General features: G+C 39.5%; 1 protein-coding gene across 2 annotated transcripts; it reads right to left on the reverse strand.

Annotated features, from left to right (window-relative positions):
• Positions 1-28: 28 nt before the first annotated feature.
• On the reverse strand, positions 29-24,577 carry ric8a (RIC8 guanine nucleotide exchange factor A). Of its 2 annotated transcripts, XM_022198620.2 has the most exons (15): positions 24,321-24,577; positions 14,613-14,660; positions 14,267-14,284; positions 11,276-11,489; positions 10,595-10,749; positions 10,370-10,450; positions 9,101-9,200; positions 7,966-8,153; positions 7,714-7,808; positions 7,466-7,616; positions 4,905-5,000; positions 4,657-4,801; positions 4,057-4,201; positions 2,264-2,383; positions 29-1,929 (listed from the first exon to the last, which is right to left on the reverse strand). In XM_022198620.2, exons 1-15 carry the CDS (start codon positions 24,441-24,443, stop codon positions 1,785-1,787), a joined length of 1,824 nt encoding a protein of 607 aa, XP_022054312.2. In that variant the 5' UTR covers positions 24,444-24,577; the 3' UTR covers positions 29-1,784. The 2 variants fall into 2 exon arrangements, with proteins under 2 accessions (XP_022054312.2, XP_022054313.2); XM_022198621.2 differs by lacking the exon at positions 14,267-14,284.
• Positions 24,578-24,910: the final 333 nt, after the last annotated feature.

Here is a 24,910-nt window from a genome sequence, read left to right on the forward strand (position 1 = left end):
GCATCAATATTGAAACATGAGACCAAGCTGTCATTTAAACATATTTATTGAATTTTACTGTCAATGATGGAACTTTCAGCAACAAAACAACAATATAGAGGAAAATACACTTTATATGTTCTTCAGAATAGACATTTAGCATAACAATGCTTTATCCTGAGTCTAAAATAGTAGTTTATCCATCTGTAGTTTTACATTTCACTTCCAGCAGCTCATTGTACTTCATGCACGACATTATCTTCTGCTCTAATGAAAAGTATGCAAATTAACACATCCTTGCTTCATAATGAAGAGCCCCAACATTCTGTCAAAATCTTCCTACAAAGTTCAACTTCAACCAAGAGACAGAGACTAGTTTCCACTGTGAAGAAAGACTTTTTACACTGTATGCAGGTCTGTGGATTATCCTGAGTAACAGCATATAGCACAGCATATGCTGGGTAACTAGCATATAGAGTGGGATGTAGACATTTTACTGATGAGTTTTTCAAAGTTTCAAAAGTTTGTCTTTGTACTTCGGGGTGGTAGCAGATGTCCTGCAGGTGAACGCCTCCCAACCTCAACAAATCAAATCCGGACTGACATGTTGATACTGATGCTGTAATTTGAATTTCTGTTTGATAAACAGCAAACTGTCATTTTACATTTGGGTGATCATCAAATTTTTTTAAACATTCATCCATTATCTAAACACTGCTTAACCCTCTGTGGGGTGGCGGGAGTCCTGGTGTCTAATCCAACTGATTTAGGATGAAGGCAAATTAGGGGGACACCCTGGACAGGTCACCAGTCTATCACAGGGCTGCATAAAGAGAAAACAATCACGCTCACATTCACACCTACGGACAATTTAGAATCACCATTTAACCTCAGCAGGCCTTTGGAATGTGGGAGGAAGTTGCAGCTCCTGGTGAAAACGCATGCATGCACAGGGAAAACATGTAAACTCCACACAGAAGGATCCCACCCAGTGATTGTGCTGCCCTCTTTTTAAACATGTTGGTAAAAAGACCTATTACAATGGATGACTCTGAACCAGACAAACACACACCACCTTCATGAGGAGTTTGAGGTTCAGATTCTCAGTTTAGTTTGGAGCAAAGAAAGGTCAACACAATGGCTGCAGCATTGTGTGTGGAGTTAATTGAGAAATAGTGATGACTAATCAAAGATCATTTGCACGTCTACAGGTAGCTTCACACACAAGCACATGGATTATATCTCAATAAATAACTTCTTTGTTAGAAACTAAGTTTTTAGAAAAAAAATGTATTTATTTAGACCAGATGACCATTTAAAGGGCCATACAAGTGCTTTGTACATATTTTATGGCTGATATTTGCTGTGTGTAAGTAGGAAGCTTTTGGGGATTGTTGCTAGAGAGTCAGTTGTTGACCTTCAGAAAACCCTGAATGAAAATGCTCATATGCTCTTTCTGCTTCACTTTTTTACTGAATGTGAAGATTCTTAATCCATTTTGAAAACTTTCTGGTGTTCTTTAAGTGGTGCACAATGTCAATAAGTTTTCATAGTGGGCTAAAATGAACTGCAACAAATGTCTGGAAGGGAAAGACATTAATCAACACAACTGGAAAATGGTCAGCATTTTACCCAATGCTGTTTTTAATTTGACTAACAAAGCCCAACTTTCTGTTCCTCTTTTTCTATCAAAATAAACAAAGTAGAACAGGATACATGTGTGACATGTAAATGTCTAAATTAATAAACCAGATTATCTAGGGGTCACAGGGGTTCAATCTGTTTCTTCCATCAAACTCCTGTGTTTACTGGGCATCATCCTCACTTTCTGAATTAGTTGGTTCTTCTGGCTGGACCAAAGGATTGTGGGACACTTTATGCAGATCATCTGGAGTCATCTCTCTCATCTTCCCATCCATACCAAGCTGCATGGGCTGGATCACATTACACCTATAGGGAGTAGTAGCAAAAATGTGCCCGCATCAAGACAGACTGAACTGAAAAGCAACATTAAATATAGAAAATTATGTAATATTAACTACTGAAAGAACTGACAGCATTTCCACTAAATCCTCTGCTTCCCACCCATGTCTACTTATTTATGTCTATTATTTTCAGTTAGAATAACTGACAAAACATTTTACACACACACACACACACACACACACACACACACACACACACACACACACACACACATATATATATATATGACAGACAACAAAATGTCCTTTACAAGTCATGTGTGTTATCATGTTGATGTGTGTATCCTGCGTTTACTGACCTTGAAAGTCTGTCAAACATGCTGACCAGCTTCATAGCTTCCAATTCTTTTTGCTCTTCTGTCATTCCCTCCATCGGATTGGGCTGCTCCTCTTCTACAACTCCTGTTATTGGGTTTATACTGAATACCAGAGAGAGAGAGAGAGAGAGAGAGAGAGAGAGAGAGAGAGAGAGAGAGATGAAAAGCTTTTAAGAAACATTTGCAAATTATTTGGATTTGCATCAACAATGATCAAAGGGAAAGATCAAACCAATATTTTGTTTCAAAATAAATGTCCATTGAAGCTTTACTTCATTAAAACTATTTAGTAGTTCGTCCAATGCTTTCATTTATATCAGTCATGTACGATAATTTTGAACTTAAAGAACTGGACATACTCCATCTGGGGATACACATCTGATGACAAAAAGTGCCAGATCAGATGGTTTTAGTGTGACAAGTTTTTGCCTGCAACCTAAATCAGTTGAATTCTTTTGAATAATTAAATGCTGTCTTGTGTGGTAGCCATGCTTTCAGTCAAGCTTACGCTTTGTCTGAAGAGGTGGAGGACTATGTTTATCCCTAAGTAGCTTCCAAAACAGACAGAAGTCTGTTTTGCTGTCACTGAGATTGGCAGCAAAGACACAGGCCTTTGCATTTTGACTTAAAAACTAGCACTTCGAACTGGGAGCTACCTCAGGAAAACCCATAGACTGTATATAAAGATGGACGTAGCATCTGGCTCCAAAAATGAAGCCCACCCAGAAGTGTCAAAAACTTGCAATATCACGCCGTCCGCTAGGGTTGGCTCCAAAAAGCTTTTTCTCCATAGACCCCAATTCATCACAGGAAAAAATTAAATTTGATAGACTGATTTTCTACAGCTCAGGATTTTTTCCGTTAGTTTTCATGGTCAAAATGAGAGATCAGGTGGCCGATCTTAAAATAAATCAATACTGAATTTTAAATAAATCCTTAAAGTTGGTGGAGCCAGGGGGCATGGCAATACTTGATAGACAGTCTTGTCTGGAATGATTGACAGATGCTTCAGGGCAAGGCTTTCAGCAGTCTGGCTTCAGTCTGGCCCACCCATAGACTGGTCCTGCCCCTAGTTGCTCTCCGGTCCAGCCTGTTTGATGACGCTTTTTATGTCACTGGCTCCAAAAAATCCAAAATGGCGACCAGGAAGTAGCAAAATCCGGGCTTCATTTTCTCAGCGTTGAAACCAACGGGTGGCGTCACGGTTAGTTTACGCCTGGGAAAACCACACCCAGGGATAGAACTGCATCAAGTCTGCATCTGACACAAAGGCTGTCAAGCATGACACACTTACTGAAGAAGCCGTGTTTTACTACCATGACCAACATAGATGTAGCACTGTTGTCCTTGCTTTTAATTCCATCACGTAGGGTAGGGCTGGAGCTGAGTATCTGTTTTGGTTCAGTATCTTCAGTTTTTACTGACCCATAGTTATAAGGATGCTGCTTATCCTGAAATTACCTGCTTTGATTAGGCAGATGTAAAAATGTCCCTTTTTTGCTGGAGTTTTTCAAATCTTCCTCTGGCTTGTTGATAAGGACAAGGACACTTATTGTATGTCAAAATTCTCACAAATCTCCCTCATACATACAGCTTAAGATTGTTTATGTTGGCCTTGAAGTTTGCTATTGTTACTAACCATAGGAGGAAATTAAAAAAAAACAACAAAAAAAACCTTGGGCTAAGGGGATTATAACAACAAAATAGATTTTTTGGAAAAGACGCTACTCTGACTGAAGATTACTGTGATGACACAGTGTTGTTATGGTACTGACTGGGCTTTGGCCTCTTTGTATTCTTCTGTCTCAGAGTCCTCATCCTCAGAGTAGATCCCAGAGTCTCTGCCCCCTCTAAGCAGTCCTCTGGCAGCCAGCAGACCTGCAGCATTTCCGTATCCGGTGTACTTGATGAACCTTGAAACTTGATAGCAAAGATATTACTGTTAAAATGGAAGTGTATTCACCACAAAAAAAGATGGCAATGCATTAATACAACGACAACAAAATCAAACCAAGTCAACAAGTCTTTGGTTGGACCAGTGACCTAATCCAGTTCAATTAGTAATAACTGATATTTTTATCTATAAGCTGCTCAGGAACAATTTATACAAAAAGAAAAACTAATGATCTTTGCAGTACCCAAAACTCAGTTTGGATTTATTCTTTTCAGGGAAGTTATAGTAATTTAAACCAAATGTGCACATCAGTGACTTTAATTCCATCAGAATGGGGCTTAAGACATATTGCACATTGAGCAGCTTTAGATAACTTTCACAGTGAAATAATGAGAACACAATGGCAGTAAACCATCAGCATGAACTGAGTCATACAAAAGTCAGCATCTTCAAACAAAGACAAAACAATATACTTTTTCACCATTTTCTTTGCAGAGAACAAAGAGGAATTCAGCAGCATGGTCCTTGACGTCAGTGTCAATGTGCGTCATAAGACGAACTATTTTGTTCCTCAGAGCGTTGCCCACCTCTGGCCTGTTTTTCACATCACGCAGCGGAGGCAGGACCTACACAAACAATATACATGAATAACTGAGCCATCAAAATAGCAACAGTGCTCACATTTCATCTCCTCAACAACAATTCTCTTTGACTTTGTCGGGTACTGACTTTTGACCTGAGGAACTTCCTGGTCTCTCTGTGGATGCGGGCACTCTCAGTCAGCAAATTCAGTGATGGGAGAAGGGTCTCCTTCAGCTTGTGTCCCTGTGAGGCAGACAAGCAAATTTTAATCTTGCTAATGAATGTAACAAGTCCAATAGAAGATTTCTGTAGGGGGACAAATACAAACAAATAATGTTCCAGATCATCAAACTAATACATATACATACATACATATATATATATATATATATATATATATATATATATATATATGTATATGTGTGTGTGTGTGTATATATATATATATATATATATATATATATATATATTTATTTATCGACTATTAAATAGTGATAACCCACAAAAAAGCTGAATATCCGCAAGATAAACCTAATAACCGGCTGAGCCCATCTTGGCAGCAGTAATTGCTGTCAAACGTTTGTTACAGTTTGTGATCAGTCTTTTACATCACCATGGAGGAATTCTGGCCCAATCCTCTCTGCAGAATAGTGTTAATTCACCCACATTAGATGGTTTTCTATCATGAACTGCCCTTTTAAGGTCATGCCCCAGCATCTCAGTTGGATTTATGTCCAGACTTTGACTCGGCCAACACAGTACACAGGCATCAGTGTTCACAGTCATATGTGTGTGACCACAGAAGTTTCCTCCAGACGACTTTTTTTTTTTTCTGTGTGATTGGCAGCAAACTTTTGTCGAGCCTTAATTTGTCATTTCTAAGGAAGGACTTCATTCTTGCATGGCAGCCTCTCAGACCATGGTGATAAAAAACACACTATAGACACAGCTGTGTTCCAACAGCTCCTAATTCATTGCAGACCTGCTCTTAACAGCAGGTGATAGCTTGTGTTTTTCTTTCTGATCGGGGAAGAGGCTAAACTGTACCATGCACATTATACTTACAAACAAGCGTTTTTACAAATGATTTTTGGGATCTGTACCTGCTTTGAATTGGCTCCAAGTGGTTTTCCTGACTTCTTCAAGTCAATTATTTGTTTTTTCAGATTTTTGCTGAGCTGAGTTGCTGTTCGTACATTTTTGTCCAAGCAATTTTGTCATTTTTCCAGAGGGTCTATGATATATCTATGAAAGAATACAAAATCTTTATTATTTTAGACAAAGACGCATAGATTTTAAAGATCACATAAAGTTAAAAGGGGCTGCACAGTGGTCTAGTGGTTAGCACTTTCGCCTTGCAGCAAGAACATTCCTGGTTCAAATCCGGGGGTGGGCCCGGGATCTTTCTGCATGGAGTTTGCATGTTCCCCCTGTGCATGCGTGGGTTTTCTCCGGACACTCCGGCTTCCTCCCACAGTCCAAAAAATATGCTGAGGTTAATTGTTTACTCTAAATTGTCCATAGGTGTGAATGTGAGTGTGATTGTTTGTCTGTATATGTAGCCCTGCGACAGACTGGCGACCTGTCCAGGGTGTCCCCTGCCTTCACCCGAGTCAGCTGGGATAGGCTCCAGCACCCCCCGCGACCCTAGTGAGGATAAAGTCGTGTATAGAGAATGGATGGATGGATGAAGTTAAAAGTTATAGGACTGATTGAAAACTCAAGACTGCCATGACATAAATGGTCTTTACAGATGTATATTAACTTTAGTTCACAACTGTATGTATACGTACATACATCGAATTGTAGAAGGTGTGTAGCGTTGTCTTGCCAACCCAAGCACAGAGGCAGTTTTCTTCATCAGTTCATGTAACCAGCTCTGAGGCTGCTGCCTCAACAGATGACTACAAAGAAAACTGAGCTTTCCGCAACAGACTGCTTGAAGACATGCAGTACACAATGAAGAACCTCAGCTTCCTCAACAAATAGATTCTGCTCTTTCCCTTCTTGTTGCCTGCTTCAGAATTGTTTCTAGTTCAGTCTGTTGTCAATCTCCATGTCTAGGTACATGCAGTCTTCCACCTGGTGTTCCTAAAATCTGCAATCCTTCCATTCATCTATATCACATTTATTTAGAGGTGGTTTTTCTACACAATGCCGCAAAGCGATTCACCAGTTTCCTGTTCTCTGTCTCCTGAACACCACTGAAGGCTGAGTCGTATTGTCTGACCAGTCATGTGTCTTGCCAGGCTTGTTTTGTGTTACTGTGTTCTCTGATCTTTGCAGTTAATTTGATGAGCACTGTGTTAATGTTTCTGATTGAACTGATGACCGAAACTAAATTAAATAAGATCTAAGATGCAATAAACTATTATTATCCTGTAAGTATACTGTAAATTTAATCAGGTTCCTTCTTTCTCCAAAAAAGCAACAATATCAATTTGGTTTACTAAATACTTGGTTGCATTTATAAAAATGTATTCACCAATATATTTATATAACAAGCAACTTGTAGCAACTAGATGTCCCCTCATTATCAGTTAACATTCGGCTTCAGTGGGTCGCAAAGATTACGCTTGGGGTAGGGAAGTTAAAGTTCCAACACATTTTAAATGTTTAATGTAATTTAGATTATGCTTTGGGCCTTTACGCTTCTTTAAATAGTATTGAATATAATGATCACAAATACACTTGGTCTCTCGCCTTACTCGGTCAAGCTTTCTCTCCATGAATTCTAGCAGCATGTTGACAGCATCCATGTTGACCCCCATGTACTCGATGGAGCCTTGCTGCACCTTAGGCATCAACAGTACATCCAAACAAGGTAGAGGGAGGTTACCTAGCAAATTCACAGTATGGCTGAGAAAAAGAGAAGAAAGGAGTGAGGGGGATAGCATCACAGGGAAGCAAAGAATGAATCTAGTTATCAATGGATGGAGAATTAGCGTTTTACTACCTGTGAAACTCCTCTGTCCGCTCCTCTCCATCTGCATGGCTCAGCAGACAGTGTCTCAGTATGGCTCCCAAATGTCTGTACTCTGCTGCCTCTTCCTTCACACATACAGATGACACATGAGTTACTCTTATGTTCTGAAGAGAACTCTTAACACTGTAGATCTTTAAGGTATATTGTGCAATACATTTTCTGACAAAACGGTAAAATAATACGATTAAAATTCAACATTCAACATTCAGTTAAGTCCATTACCTCATCAACCTTGCGTCTGGATGTGTCAAATGTGACATTGAAGAGTATTTTCAGTATCTCCATAGCTCGTTCTGTCTGTTCCCGGCTCAGTGGGGGCAGTTCTTCAGGTGGGATGCTTTCAAACCCTGCCCTTGCTGTCTCCAGTGTATCTGGCCAACACAGATCCAGTGTGGCATCCAGTTGGTTGCCTAGAACATTCACAGGACAGGAACTTATCAACTTGTGCTCTTTAACCTTTCGCAAAGTCTGTGTTTTCTTGTAAATGCCTGCCTTATTATGGTAATAGATTTATCATGGACTATTGGATTTCTATGCATCTTAAGGGTTACATGCATTGGCAACTTGGAAGGTGAGTTGCTCAAGCTGCTTTTGCACTATAGGAACATAATGACACACAGATGGGTAACCCATAACCTGAACTTTATTAGAACTTGTTGGGCAAAGGTGACCTGTTTCATTTTGCTTTTCCAGGGTGTTATACAAACTGGGAAGGATTAAATACACTTTCACCATTGCTGGAAATGTTCCTCTGTACCCCATGGAAATATTCCATTAAAAATCAGTCGTTTCCAGCTAGAATAATGATTGACCTCATTAACAATGTCTAGACTGTATTTATAATTAATTTATTTAACGTTATCATCATTGAGAAAAACTGCTTTTCTTTCAAAATCAAGGACATTTCCAAGTGACCCCAAATTTTCTGAATGGCAGTGTATATTATGATGAAGCTGACTATTAACATAAATACAAAAGTCACTTTCCATAAAAAAATAAAGTTTTTATCAATGCACAAAAACCTCCAGAAACGGTGGTTACCGCTATATTGTTGTGCTGTAGTTGAGATGTGTGGACACATCCATCAAACACAAGTGATAGCTCTGAAACCTAACACACTCTCCCATTATGTGTCCCTGGAATTTGATTTAGTACCATCACCTGAGGAATAGTGGAATATGTGGATGAAAGACAGTGAAAAAAGAGTTGAAGCCTACTAGAAGTTGCGTTCTGGGTCATTAAGTTCCCTGAGTGGAAAAACCCTATTAGCATGGATTATCATGGAGAGTACAAATCTAGAGAACAAACGTGGTTACCGAGGTCAGTCCTTACAATGTCTGCACAGGAAATAAGTTACCTAGGAGACTGATGCCGTGAAGCTCCTGAGCCAGCTGTGCCCTGACATCCACTCTCAGGGCAGTCAGCAGGAAGGTGAGGCGCAAATCAAAGAAACGTACCTCGACAGACAAAGCAGACACATGAAGAATTATTCACTCCTTATCTGTTTTTCCTCCTCAGCTGTAAGGCTAGAAATCAAACTTTAGTACTTTTTTAGTACCACCTGGAATGCATATGTTCTGAAATGCTTGGTCAGTCCAGTTATTCTTGGACAAGGTAATTCTAACTTTACCGTAAATCATACGGCTTTGTTAAAGAGTTCTGTATCATTGCGAGATAGTGGCATGCCGTCATTGTAACTATGACAACATCTAAAAGCTACATCAGCTGCCGGTTAACAATCACATGATTGCGATCCTGCTACAAATCCACGGCTGCAGACTTATTGGGGCTCATTCGTCAGAAATCATACAACAGTTGAGCAGGATGGTGGAGTACTGCGCTCTCTGAGTGCTTTTCTTGTTTGACATGTTTATGAATAAATGGAAGGTGGAGTCATAGACCAGGAATAACAACTGAGTGTGTCCACCCTTTGCATCACATAGTGCCACACATCTCCGATGCATACAGTTAGAGACCATCCAGTGCACCGCATGGACAATCAAGAGGCAGATGTCTAAACAATATGTATGCCATGGGTATTGCTGGAACATTGTCAGCTGCTACAAAGAAGGGCAGTGCATTTTCTGGCACCAAAAGTAGTTGTCCTGTTCAAATATCAAGTGATTAACAGGATGACCACAGGTGTGAAGATTTCATCCTTCTGGATGGATGAGCACAAGCCAGATGTGACAACCCTAGGCTTGTGGTCTGTGGCCATGTGGCAGATTGTCTGTCATACAGAACAGCCTGAAAAAAATTCCTTGATTAAAATTGTGGAGTCAAGCGTCCTTCGCCTTAATTGATGTGCCAGCATTGAGCGTGTCAACAAGCCATTTTCACATGTCTCTTGTCATCTGTGGCATCAAGATGTCTGCATAAAACTGCATTTAAAGAGGGTCTTTTACAGTCACTGGTCAAAGGAGTGTCTGTTTTCTGGTAAAGCTACCTGACCATTGTCCTTTAAAGACATCATTAAGATGGACTGATGCAGTGGTCAAGCAATTTAACAGCTCAATATGTGCATACATTTAACCCCGTTTCATTCCATCCCTTTTCCATTACACTAGAAATCTGATTATAACTTCACATTGAAGTCAAAAAAGAAGACTATTTGCGATATTCATACCTCATGGTTCCAAGTGGGATCGTGACATTGCTTCAGCCTCTCAGCCACACCTTTAATCAGCTGCAGATCTGCTGCCACCACCTGCCATCCATCCATCCATCCATCCATCCATCCATCCATCCATCCATCCATCCATCCATCCATCCATCCATCCATCCATCCATATTTTATAAATAGCATCAAAAAAAATAATATTATGATCTGAGGAATTCATGACAGACTGACCTGTCCAGTCTCATTGTGTAGGAGGATGTTACAGATGGACTTGAGGGCCTCAACAATCACTTCCTGATCTGAATTTTCTGAATGAGGGGAGGATTCCTTAACCATCTTACTGGACTCTTCTGCTGCCTCTTCCCCATTTCCTCCTTCACCCTCCACTAGGAAGAAAAAGAATAGCAGATTCAAGTAACTAAATGCACTTTCAACTAATATTTACACTGGGGTTAGGATGCAGTTCACGGACACAACGGTGTGTAAAATTGTGCTTTCTTTTGCTATGGCAAATCAAAACATTCTCTGTGAATAAGGCCTCCTTGATGTCCTATTCTGAATTGATGGAACTGGGCCTAGAAAATAGAAATCAAAGTTGAGTGAAAGGAAGGAAGGTAAACTCACAACTTTTAACTTTTAAGGCTGTTCCAATTGATAAGAAATCCTAAAAAGCACTCAACTCAGACAAAAAAAATGTCAAATTCATGCTCTCTGAATATCTCTGCAAGCAGGTCTAAATTTAGATTTTCCAGATTGCTTTAGACAGCTGATGCAAAAACAAAAAGAATTCCTACATTAATGTGAAGATTTAGGGAAGTTACATGGGAGAAACAGCAAAACAGGAGCGTCTGGGTAAAAACTTTTGAACGTGTTAAAGTTCTGAAGGAACCTTGCTATGTTGACAGGAATTACCTTGTCCCTCCACCAGATGGCTGTGGGCAGGTGTGGCGGTAATATCCACTACAATACCAGCATAGCGGGCAAGAGTTAACATAGCTGAGCGGGTGATGAATGGATCCAGGCGATGTTTGTCTCTGGACAGAATTCTAACAGTTTCTAGACAGGCCAGCAGACAGGAAGGCTGCAAATCCCTGTTGAGGAAACCGAGCACCAACTCCCCCAGATGCTGCATCACACAACAAACACATGATGTTAGACATATATTTATGACAGCAGAAAATGACCATAAAGTTTTCATTCTAAAGAGCAACTGAATGCCTAATTGTAAGACTTAATCACTGCTGAATATGTAACTTCTACATTATTGTGCTCCTTCCTTTTTTAATTCTCAACTATTTCAAACAGTAAATTATTTCCATATATAAGTTTGATGTGGATCTAAACATTCAAGTCAAATCAAAACGTCTGGTTAGAGAAATTTGTCTGGTCAAAATCAGACACAAACTTTCCATATATTAAATTCAGAGCATCGGCACAAAGAGTTCGAGCATCTGCAGCCAGATCTTAGCAGAGACAGCAAAACAGAATTTTCTATTTGTCAAAATAGTGTGAATAGAGATTCTGTCTCTATTCTGTCCGACTCTGGATTAGTTACCTTTACTATTATAAGGTTTGTTTACTATTATTCATTTGTGGCCTGCTTTCTATTTTCCATACATTAAATACGAGTATTATAAATGTGATGACTATTGATAGGGAATGGTGAGGCTTGATCAAAACATTGGAATATTCCTTTGTTTTTTATGTCTGGTAGTGAAGGAATAATTATGACATTTTCATAGTCATTGAAGGAGTAAAGGGTTAGGGATAGGGTTAGAGAACCACAGTGAGAGATATTATCTACAAATGGAGAAAACATGGAACAGTAGTGAATCTTCCCAGGAGTGGACAACCTACCAACATTTCTACAAGAGCATGTCAACATCTCATCCAGGAGGTCACAAACGAATATAGACAAACACCAACAGATCTGCAGACCTCAGTGGCCTCAGTTAAGGTCCATCTACATGATTCCACAAAAAGGAAGACACTGGGAAAAAATGGCATCATTGGGAGAGTTGCAAGGTGCAAACCACTTCTGGCCAAAAAAAGCATAAAAGTGTGTCAGGTATTTGCAAAAAATATAAATCTGGATAAGCCCCAAGATAGCATCCTTTGGGATAGCATTCTGTGGTCTGATGGAAACGTGGAACTTGTAAAGCTGTTGTGGTGTAAAGCTGATACTGCATTCAAGAAAGAAAGATATATCAACAGTGATCGAGTGATGGTTTGTTGCCACTTTGCTTCCACAAGACCTGGACAACTTCTCATCATTGATGAAGCCATGGATTCTGCTCTCTATCAGAGAACCCTCCTGGAGAATATCCACCATCAGTTCATGACCTACAGGTCAACACAAATGTGTTCTGCAGCATGACAATGATCCAAACCACAGAAGTAAGTCCATCTCAGAGTGGCTCAAACAGAACAAAATTGAGGCTTTGGAGTGGCCAAGTCAAAGTCCGGACTTGAATCTAATTGAGATGATGTGGCAAGACATTATGTTAGAAGGGCAGTTCATATTCGCAGTTCGAATTAAAAGAGCGGGACAAAATTCCTCCATGGTGATGTAGAAGACTGATCACAAGTAATGGCAAATGTTTAACTGCAGTTGCTGCTGCCAAGTTCAGGGAGGCTATTACTTTTTCATAGGACTGATACAGGTTTTCAATAAATCTTGCATAAGTCCTCATTTTAAAACAGCATTTCATGTTTTGTGGGATCTCTGTCTAATAGTCGAAGAAATATAAATGCTAGTTTGATGATTTCTCATTTAAGGGTGAGAAATGTGCAAAAAGAGAAGACATCGGCCCAGCACTGTATATATGTATATTGTTGCTAGGCACTGCTCTCTATACACCAAGTCAAATTCATTGTGTGTACTCACTTGGCAATAAAGGCTTTCTGATTCTGATTCTGATTTATAAGGCTGTAGAGTTGCACCTCTTGTTTTCAGGTGAGGTCAAGAACAAAGGTTGTAGAGTCATGCCTGAAAAGCATTTTGCCCTGAAGGGTTCTGTATACCCTGCAGTATTTTCAGCTGAATTCCATTAGAATCTAGAAGACCATACACTAACACATGGGGATAATTTGATTATTTCTTCACCATCTGAAGGAGCATGCAACAAGACACAGAAGACACACGGCTACAACTTTAAGCAGAGAAACACCACAAGGCCAGCTTCAAAAAAGACACAGTCTGTACAAAAAACAAGCACCATTTGTAAGTTATGAAATATTACAAAAAAACACTACATTGAGTCTCAGCAGAGTGCAGGCAATATTGAAAATACCAAAGTCAATTACAAAAAAACAGATGATGTCATTTCTAGAAATGGCACGCTACTGTAGGGAGGGATTTGTCCTCTTCCCCAGAGGCTCCATTACTGGTAAACACATGTGGACATGGAATGAAACCGGCTGACCATGTGATGTTGACTCCTGAGCTTATGAAAGTCTTTGGATCACTAAAACAAGCGCTGACTCAAGGCCTCCCTGATCAAAGTAAGCCATCTGTGCAGACGATACATGATACTTAAGGAGTTACAATTGCATTGTGGTAAACTAAGACCAATTGCATACTTCTTTCAGACAAATTTCTTGTTCCCACCTCCTAACCAGTAAACCTGTATGATTCTCAGCTCTGCACAGAGCCCTCCTAATATGCGAATACAAATAAGTGATAAATATTAGAGCGGTAAAAATCTATGCCAGTCAGCGGTGATCATGAAATGTACTCGGACCCTTCTGAGAGTAAACAACAGTGGCATTCTCCTCACCAGTGTAAAATGGGTATGTGGAATTAGCACAAAAAATTTTAAGCAAAAAAGCTGTCTTGTAAACACAATGTGGGCTCTGTGATTATGAGGAGGAGACAACGTGTAGCTTATTGCTTATTCATACCTTTTGTAAGCTTCCTTCCTAAAGCACCAGGCATGCACGCACAGGGGAGAAGGCGGATGATACAGGTGAGAGGATGCCAGTGTGAATTTCCATACATGTTCTTTCACTGATGACATTTGTGTTAATGTAAATGCACTGCAGAGTAAACTCTCCAGCTAGGCATGTTTTTTAGACATGTTTTATCTACAGGTAAAACAAAGTCTAGTATACGTCCTTAAGCACAGTAAAAAGGTACATGTCTAAGCTCTTAAGAATACCCATAACTTCCTTTTTTCTTGCAAAATTTTTTCCACTGACCTAAAAACAACAATTGTACAGGACTCAGTGTTGGGAACGTTAAGATTACCTCTCTGTCACGCTCATCTTCGTTGCTGAATGTAAAGCACTGGTTCATCTGGAGGAAAGACAAGCAGAAGGCACAAAAAAAGATAAGTCAAAGGGACAGGGAGATAAGAGGTATAAGACAGTAAGAAAGAGAAAGACTTTGAAAGGCAGAAATATTTATAGAATGCAGCGTAACTGCGCACGCCCTTTTGCAATGTGACTAAAATGATGAACAGCATTTTAACTGTAATGAAACTTTTAATTTGACATATAGATATTTGATATTTTGCATGATGGTATAGACTGTACAATATATGTATTAAACCAACAGCTTAGACTACACTAAAAATACAGGCTGCAAAGAACGACCTCTCTGCAACAAAAAGAATACTGCACATGAAATTTCTAGTTAAGGATACTTGCATGAAAATGTTTTAAAAGAACCTGTGAAAACCCTAGCTTCCTCATTTGTGGTCCTGGCTGAGTCTATATTGCCACACATAATAAGAAACAAGTAAAAAAAAGCAGATTTCATAAAGATGAGAGTGGTTACCTAAGAAACACTATGTTAGTAATAGTAATAATGAGAGGTTGCACAGCTGTCACACCACACACACACTCGCTGTTTATGCAAGCTTGCATTGAAAAACAGGCGTATAAGAGCTTCCTGACTTGGCATGAAAATCATCTGTGGAATCTAGTGTTTCTGTGATGCTCATATAATGAAAAGGACCTTGTATGAAAAAGTCAGTCTAGTTATTTTTTTAAAAGAAAAAAAAGGAAAACATTGTTCACCAAATGGCACAAAACTTTTCCAAAGAACATGAAAAGAAGACTGATGAATACTGCCAGCTCATTCATAGGTCAGATAGGGTTTAGATGGAGTCCAACATGCATGGTGTTGACCTGGGGCCTATTTCACGAAGCAGGTTTAGGGAAAACTCTGAGTTTGTAAAACCTGCTTCGTGAAATAGGCCCCTGGCCATAACTGCCACAGTTACTGAGTAAAACTGTCTAAAGATATGTCCCCTGACTTGAATCAAATTGAACAAAGAGCAGCTAAGGGGTCATTCATGCCAAGGAGTATGCCTTCAAGCATAATAGCCGGATATAGCAAATATTAAATTGCAAAAGATTTTAACTCCTTTATTCTGCTATAAAACAAGTGATTCAAGTTTTGATTTTGCCTATTGTTTGCAGTTCAGTCCAGTAATTACTAGGTAATATTAGAAACAGAAAACAAGTCCAGAATGAGGCTGCACATGCATCTCTTTTTGTAGGTTGAGCAGGAAATATTTTTTAAAAAGATTATCTTATCAATCAGTCATAATCAACCTTAGAACAGAGAAAGAGCAAGTTTTCATTCATTTTCCATCACGGACTGGAGACAGGGTCCACTGAGCAGAGACACCAAAACACTACATCAGTGTGGAACCGTGAACAAAGACACGTCCCAGGTCTGCTACGAGGGTGCGGTTTGTGTTATCAGGCCACAAGAAAGCGCCTTTTCAGGATTCTACAACACACACCTTCAGATCTGTATTGGGTCCAACTTAGGCAAGAGACAGGGTTAAACCTCCAGTCTCCCAGAAACACCAACCAGCTTTTGACCTTGCTGGAAATGGGGGTGAAGTGACAGCACTAACTTGTATAGAGTTCAGCTACTAAGCGTTTCATAAATAATTTCCCTGGCCATTCCTGAAGCTCTTGACAGCGCAACAAGATGAGTTTCTTATCCTGTATTATTATGTTAATTTGATCTAAATATTTTTCTGGTTGAATATCAGGTAGGCTGTGTAATAATTCTGCATTAGCAATAAAAACCCCATTTGAGAAAACACTTACCCTACAACTGCTACACACAAATATGTAATGAGACCTGTGACTGGAGGTTGTTTTACTGGGATTCCAAAACCAAATCAGTTCAAAGTACATTAGCATACATACAAATGCTATAAGGGATCTTATTCCCAAATTTAATAACAAAATTACATATATGACTATAAATAATGCTGAAAGAGCCTTGCCTTAAATGCAGCTTTGATTAATTAGTAATCTATCAGTGTAAAAGGGTTATGTACATTTCAAATTGACTCAGGACACAAACAAACGTGTATCAATCTTAATTAGTTTTACATATACATAAGGTAAAATACCCAGCATTCATGGCTAAAATGAATACAGCTATTTGTGAATGTGTTGGCAAATAGTATCCTATCTGGACTTCCAAAAGACAAAAAACACAAAAGCTCCACTCTGCAGCTGTGTCTGTTTATAATACATTCATCCAATACTCCAACATTTTTCCTAAACTCCAAACTAAACTTCCTTTCCCATCCTCTCTTTGCGCCCCAGCTCAGTGTAACTTATTTTTTGAAGGCTGTTCAGATTCACACAAATATTAAACAAGTGAAATTAAAATTGTGTGTTTCTCACTGAGAAGCTATTCATTGGTTTTTGAGTCATTGGTTACACAAATAATTTCAGCACCAGTCACTAAGGCTAAACCTCACTGTGGCTGTTTTTGCCTACAGTGCAATACTGACCACATACATCACAGTTGTCGACCTATACTGTCCACATACTAAAAGTTAATCCACACACCTTCAAGTCATTTCATATGCCATCCAGTTCATGTAAGGACAACGCAATCCCCAGGGCAGTGAATAAGCCACAGCATGCTAACAGTATAGAGGAACCTAATGAGGAAGGTACAGTGCCTTGTGAAAGTATTCCGCCCCCTTGAACTTTTCAACCTTTCGCCACATTTCAGGCTTCAAACATAAAGATATAAAATTTTAATTTTTTGTCAAGAATCAACAACAAGTGGGACACAATCGTGAAGTGGAATGAAATTTATTGGATATTTTATACTTTTTTAACAAATAAAAAACTGAAAAGTGGGGTGTGCAATATTATTCGGCCCCTTTACTTTCAGTGCAGCAAACTCACTCCAGAAGTTCAGTGAGGATCTCTGAATGATCCAATGTTGTCCTAAATGACTGATGATGATAAATAGAATCCACCTGTGTGTAATCAAGTCTCCGTATAAATGCACCTGCTCTGTGATATTCTCAGGGTTCCGTTTAAAGTGCAGAGAGCATCATGAAGACCAAGGAACACACCAGGCAGGTCCCAGATACTGTTGTGGAGAAGTTTAAAGCCGGATTTGGATACAAAAAGATTTCCCAAGCTTTAAACATCTCAAGGAGCACTGTGCAAGCAATCATATTGAAATGGAAGGAGTATCAGACCACTGCAAATCTACCAAGACCCGGCCGTCCCTCTAAACTTTCACCTCGAACAAGGAGAAGACTGATCAGAGATGCAGCCAAGAGGCCCATGATCACTCTGGATGAACTGCAGAGATCTACAGCTGAGGTGGGAGAGTCCGTCCATAGGACAACAATCAGTCGTACACTGTACAAATCTGGCCTTTATGGAAGAGTGGCAAGAAGAAAGCCATTTCTCAAAGATATCCATAAAAAGTCTCGTTTGAAGTTTACCACAAGCCACCTGGGAGACACACCAAACATGTGGAAGAAGGTGCTCTGGTCAGATGAAACCAAAATCGAACTTTTTGGCCACAATGCAAAACGATATGTTTGGTGTAAAAGCAACACAGCTCATCACCCTGAACACACCATCCCCACTGTCAAACATGGTGGTGGCAGCCTCATGGTTTGGACCTGCTTTTCTTCAGCAGGGACAGGGAAGATGGTTAAAATTGATGGGAAGATGAATGGAGCCAAATACAGGACCATTCTGGAAGAAAACCTGTTGGAGTCTGCAAAAGACCTGAGACTGGGACGGAGATTTATCTTCCAACAGGACAATGATCCAAAACATAAAGCCAAATCTACAATGGAATGGTTCACAAATAAGCGTATCCAGGTGTTAATGGCCAAGTCAAAGTCCAGACCTGAATCCAATCGAGAATCTGTGGGCAGAGCTGAAGACTGCTGTTCACAAACGCTCTCCATTCAACCTCACTGAGCTCGAGTTGTTTTGTACGGAAGAATGGGCAAGAATTTCAGTCTCTCGATGTGCAAAACTGATAGAGACATACCCCAAGCGACTTGCAGCTGTAATTGCAGCAAAAGGTGGCGCTACAAAGTATTAATGCAAGGGGGCCGAATAATATTGCACGCCCCACTTTTCAGGTTTTTACTTGTTAAAAAAGTTTAAATATCCAATAAATTTCGTTCCACTTCACGATTGTGTCCCACTTGTTGTTAATTCTTGACAAAAAATTAAAATTTTATATCTTTGTTTGAAGCCTGAAATGTGGCGAAAGGTTGAAAAGTTCAAGGGGGCCGAATACTTTCACAAGGCACTGTACATAAAAGAGGCCATGCAACTTACATAGCAGAAACTCCTGAAACACTAAGCTCCTCATCTCTTAAGAGCTCTTAAAGAAGGATTTGGCTAGGTGTTAGCAGACTATTTGTGTATCTGAGAATCTAATCCTGTCGCCTTAAACGTCAACTCCCACACTGTAGCTTAGAGAACCATATAGCATGGCTCATGGGGTTAGCCGACAACGTGTAGCAAAGCTCAAGTGTCATTTAGACAAATAAAGATCCCCACTATGAGGTTATCGGCTCTGATTTTGCAGTGAAGGTCATGCCCCATATTAAATACACTGTTGGGTGTGCCCTAGGCCATCCATTACAAATTGGCTTGTTGGAGGTTGTTGTCTTGTGGTTCATACGGCAAACTGTTTCCACCTTTAATTATCTAACTAGATGTGTTTTAAAGCAAACAGTAATTCAGGTTTTGCTTGTAAGAAGGCAGACTTACGAAATGACATTGCAGATATTCTGTCAGAAGCTACAGCAAGTGAGAAGTGCAGGCGGTGGCAGCTTGCCTTTCAAACTTATCATGGAACTTTAACCATAAACACAGGCAGAAGTTCCAGTTATTTCAGAAACAAGTCTATCATGAACAAAGTTCTCATTTTCCACAAATTCCTCATTGATAAGTTCTTTCTATCTCACTCAGTTTTCTAACAATCTTAAATTACCATAGCAGCTGCCTTGAGTTCTAATGGCAATGTTTAAACAGGCAATGGGAAGCCTTGTTATAATGAGATTTAAGATATCTGCAACTATTATTTTGCCTAGTCCAACCTGAATCATCGATACCCCTGTCAATTTGACTAGTAAGAAGGATGTTTTAGCGTAAACACATATACTCAAAATTACATTGTTGATCTCTGCCATTTTTATTACAATCAAACTTAGTTATTAAATGTTGAAACAGCTTCCCGTAGTTTCTTTAACAACAGTAACAAGAACCTGTCATAACTCTGACAGCTCAGGAATTCTGCTCAGAGATATTGTCAGAAGAAGCTGAGTGTTGTCTTGGAATTCATACTTTTAATTACACAGTGGCACTCGGTAGGTTGTATCTACGTATTCAGCGCATTCACACAACTGTCAAGCATGTGCACTATTGCCTTTATGGCAAAGTCACCGTCATGCAGCGACAAATTTCCGGCTGCACACAAACGTGTACAAAGAGGTCGGCATAAACACTTGTGGACTTCAGTGATGACAAAATTGATGTCACACAGACACTAGTAGGTCCTTGCATACTTGGAGACATGGAACATATCAGGAGGTGTTTGTTACCAGCCATAGGAGTGTAGCTGGTATTTTACTGACCTTGTCTGTCTATGTGTGTAGATGGGTTTTCATGGCAAAACGTGGTACTGGAGATGCCGACTATATCACAAAAGCAGTTTATGGTACTTTGGCAGGTGTTTGTATGCCTGTCTGTCAACATAATCGAGCCACAGCAATGAAAGATGTCACAGTTACAGGTGTGTAGCTGAGATCAAAATGAAGGCCAAGACTAAAGGTGGCTGTGGTCTGAGTACTGCAGTCTGTGGTACTCACTGAGGACTCATGGGTTAGAACGTCAACGAGACATCATGGCTGGTGTGACATTACCACATGCAGGTGAATCTTATTTAACAACTGCATGTCTTAAGACACATTGGTCATTCTAAATTGCCTGTAGGTGTGAATGTGAGTGTGATTGTCTGTATATGTATCCCTGTGACAGACTGGTGACCTGTCCAGGGTGTCCCCTGCCTTTGCCCAAGTCAGCTGAGATAGACTCCAGCACCCCCGCGACCCTAGTGAGGATAAAGTGGTGTATAGAGAATGGATGGATGGATGTCTTAAGACAGTGCTTAGGTTCCGGATATGTTTTAAATCATGCTTATTATAATTTTTTCTTTTAATTTGTGCTGCTTAAGAAGGATTTTCCAGCTTTTGACAAAATGCAATACGGCCATTCCATCTGAAATCACTGAATTTTTAAAATAATTTTATCTCAGTCCTCTCTGATTTGCCTGAAATGTTTTTAACATAAAATGTGAATAATTGTCAACATATAAAGAAAAGAAGAAATTTTTGATTCATAGATCAAATATTTCCCTACCTTTTTTCATTCAACGCCCATCAGACCACTTTCAGTGTGTTTTGTTGGAATAACAATATCTCAGGAACTACAAAAGATAAATGTCTGATATTTTCAGCTCTTTCTCATCCTGCCTTTGATTCAAAATTTCCAATATTGAACAAGCAGATCAAATAATCACTGATTATGAGTGAGTACAAGAAAAAAATAAAACCACCATGAAAAGCTCCATCTCTGAGCACACATTAACAAAAAAAAATATCATGCAGAAGCCAGATGGTTATATTTCTGTACCTTATGTAGTTTCATGTCACAGTAATATAAAACAAAGCATGGAGCATACTTTTTAATCCCACATCTCTCCTCCCCTCAGCCTGTGTGTGTGACTGCAGGAGGAAATGAAGCCACAACAGGTGGAGCTCTCCCATCAGTGGATGTGGAGGAACTGCTGCTCCAGAACTGGACCAGCAAAAGGAGCAGACTTTTTAAACCGAGAGACACATCTGTCTTCCTTTATCCTCCCTGTCACTTCCAAAGACCTGCCCCATTGTGATTAGTAAAATAAAATGTATGACCTGTGGTGAGAGAAGGATTCTTGGTTTATTATCAGTCTTAGCATTACGTTAGAAGTTTGGGGTCACACACAACAATTTCATGTTTTCCATGAAAACTCACACTTTTATTCATGTGCTAAGGGTTTTCTAATCATCAGTCAGCCTTTCAACACCATTAGCTAACACAATGTAGCATTAGGAGACAGGAGTGATGGTTGCTGGAAATGTTCCTCTGTACCCCTATGGAGATATTCCATTAAAAATCAGCTGTTTCCAGCTAGAATAGGCATTTACAACATTAACAATGTCCAGACTGTATTTCTGAGTAATTTAATGTTACAGTCACTGCAAAAAACCTGCCTTTCTTTCAAAATAAAGGACATTTCTCAGTGACCCCAAACTTTCGAATTGTTGTGTGCAAGCATAATTAACACTGGTTTAGAGTGTGCATCTCTTATTTTTTCACTCTTGTCTCCTGTCTTCTGTTGAGAAGCTTAGGAAAGAAGGCTGTCTTTTTCTTGCTCTTTGTTTTTTTTGTTGGGCGAGGAAAGTTTTAGGGTGAAAGAGTCTCGTGTTTGTTTGTTTTAGGGCTCTGCTCAAGTTGTGGTAAAAATAAACTTTGTAAATACTTGGGAATACTTGTCTCAAGCTGGCTTTCTTTGGTAGGTTGGGCAACTCATGATATGTCCAGGTTTCCCGTGGACTTGGCCGTACCACCTTGGTTAAGCAGAGCTATCATGTAGATTTGAGAATTATCACTGCATTAAGTCATGAGGATACCAGCATAAATATAAATCTGTCGGCACAGCGGAATTTTTCTGACAGGAATTACTATTATTTAAAAGTACTCTGACACACTTATGAGAGCGAAGTTTTAATGGTAAATCTAAATGACTCAAAACAAACTTTGTTCTGTTGGGTTGCATGGAGGGTTTAAGTGAAAAGCACTTTTCAACTCGAGCCACAAATTCTCAGTTGGGGCCTGGGCTCTGACTCGGCCACTCTAGAACATTGAAATTGTTTTCTCAGCTATATATATATATTTTTTATTGTTGTTACCAAATGTTTTTATTGAATACGTATTCTATATTTTTGTTTTGTATCTTTGTGACATACAACTATGACTTGCCCCTGACGATTTGAAGTGGAATAACACAACACAGCAACCACAAAAATTTGGTTGACATGATAGCTTGTCAGGTTCCATCCTTGTGACCTTCCAAGATCTCAGCAGGCATAATGATATCCTTAATAAGGCCAACAAATGTCATCAGGAAAAACACACTTTCTTCTTATTGTAGTACCACCATATGCCTAAAAACATGGGGTCTGAGTCCACATACGAAGGTTGCCTTTCATATACTGTGGTTGAGGTATCAACTCACCTCCCGCTGGGCAGCTTTGCCACTCATTTGAATTGGTTGTGATGTATGAATGCCTTCAAGAATCCATATGATAACCTCTGTGCGATTTGTTCAGAAGATCATCTCTGTCATTGGGGAAAAAATGTGATCTCTGATTTTTTTTTTCTTATTTTTTCATATACTCCAAAATGGCTCAAAATACATATTTTGCAAATTGATGTTATAAGGCAGGGGTGTCAAACTCCTTTTAGTTCAGGAGCCACACAAACAGCCAAATCTGATCTCAAGCGGGCTGCACCAGTAAAATCAGAGCATAATAAGCTATAAAGAACCACAACTCCTACAATGTTTCCCTTTGCTTTAGAGCAAAAAAGTACATTCTGAAAATGTTCATGGTACTGGACTATCTTTTGACAAAATATTATCATCATCCTGAATTTTTTCACTTCATCATTTACACATGTGCTTTATAACTTACATATCACAGAGTATCAAAGGCACAAAACATTTAGTCACAAGTATCTGGAACTGAATAATATAGCATTTTTCTTTATGATCAAAACAGCTTGTCAAGCTCTAGAAATTTACAGTTTTACAAATTTAGAATTCACAGTTAATGTATTCCTTTGCAAAGTCATCCTGCGGCCCGATTGGACCGTCTGGTGGGCCTGTTTTGGCCCGCGGGCCGCATGTTTGACATGGTGTTTTGAACTCGGTTGTGTCCAAGGAATCCAACTGCACCTCATTTTTATTACATAAAGAAAAGCATTGTCAGCTTCGGTCCACAGGTGGAGCTACAGCGATTGAAAAGATGTACAAGCAGACTTGAAAGTTGGTGAAAAGAATCAGGGGGATCAGGGCAATAAATATAAACCAAACTTCTCTAATTTTGACCATATGGTTCCTGGGGCTGCCATGGACTCCAATAACAGAGAAGGAAGATACAATATTAATAACAAGGAAGAAAAACTTATTAAAAACCTGGTAGAAATACAGTGGGTACCTGGCCCTTATAAATATTTAGTACCGTGTGCATTTTCTGTGCACAACTTGTTCTGCTGTCCCCAAGTGGTCAAAGATGTCTATCAGTTCAGCTCTAAATTGGCATAATCTTGAGGATAAAAAGCTTCATTTTTAATGTTTAATAAAAACCTCTAATTTGGTAGGGGAAATGAAAAGCTCTCCTCTGTAAATGTAATGGAAGCATCGTCATCTACACCGAAAAGTTGAGCTGACCTAATGCTCGAAGCAAAGCTATTTATATATTAATACAAAGACAGCAAAACGGGCAAGGTTAACAGAACCTTACACTGCCTGATAAACTTGACGTCTGGATGCAGAGGATCCGAGCCTTTCTACTGCTACTGCACTGATGTTTACCTCCTTGTTGTAGCTCTGTAAAGCCGCCAAAGCGCTGTCTTGGTCTCCCGTCTCCATTTGCTCTATGATGGCATTTAAATCCATTTTCGTCGTGATCAAGCTAGCTGCTGCTTCTGCTTGCATTCACTGTCAAAGACTGTCTGCGTGTGTTTGCTCCTCACACTGTAAGTACACACACGCTATACACTACGGTACCCACGGATGATGTCTGAATCCCCGTGAGCCGGCGAGAACCGATTAGCGGAAAGGATTTGTGCGAGTCAAGTGCTGCGTTTAAAGCCCCAGGAAAACACAGAATAAATGTTTTTGTAAAACTTTTCGTTGCGAAAGTTTTTAATTTAGCGATTTTCATTACAGAAACCTAATACGTGTCTATTACAGCAGATGTAAAGAGGAACGATATACATGCACTGTGAGCAAAACAAACTTAAAGATGAGCTTACATGTACGTGCTCGCTTTTTACAGATTTACATGCTAAGGCATCAAGAATAATAATTGACCATTACCGTGCCAGTATCATAAATGTATTCACCTTTCTTATTGTAACCACTTTAATGTCACATACCGCCAGCTCTGTAACCGCCAGCTC

The sequence above is a fragment of the Acanthochromis polyacanthus genome, chromosome 8, assembly GCF_021347895.1.
Source record: "Acanthochromis polyacanthus isolate Apoly-LR-REF ecotype Palm Island chromosome 8, KAUST_Apoly_ChrSc, whole genome shotgun sequence".
NCBI classification, from domain to species: Eukaryota; Metazoa; Chordata; class Actinopteri; family Pomacentridae; genus Acanthochromis; species Acanthochromis polyacanthus.

Coding starts and splice junctions, on each gene's coding strand:
- ric8a (XM_022198620.2), bottom strand. CDS start 24,443: ATGCAAGCAGAAGCAGCAGCTAGCTTGATCACGACGAAAATGGATTTA. Junction 9,201..10,369: donor ATCCCACTTGGAACCATGAG/GTATGAATATCG, acceptor TTGTCTGTCGAG/GTACGTTTCTTTGATTTGCG. Junction 7,809..7,965: donor CCAGACGCAAGGTTGATGAG/GTAATGGACTTA, acceptor GTATGTGTGAAG/GAAGAGGCAGCAGAGTACAG.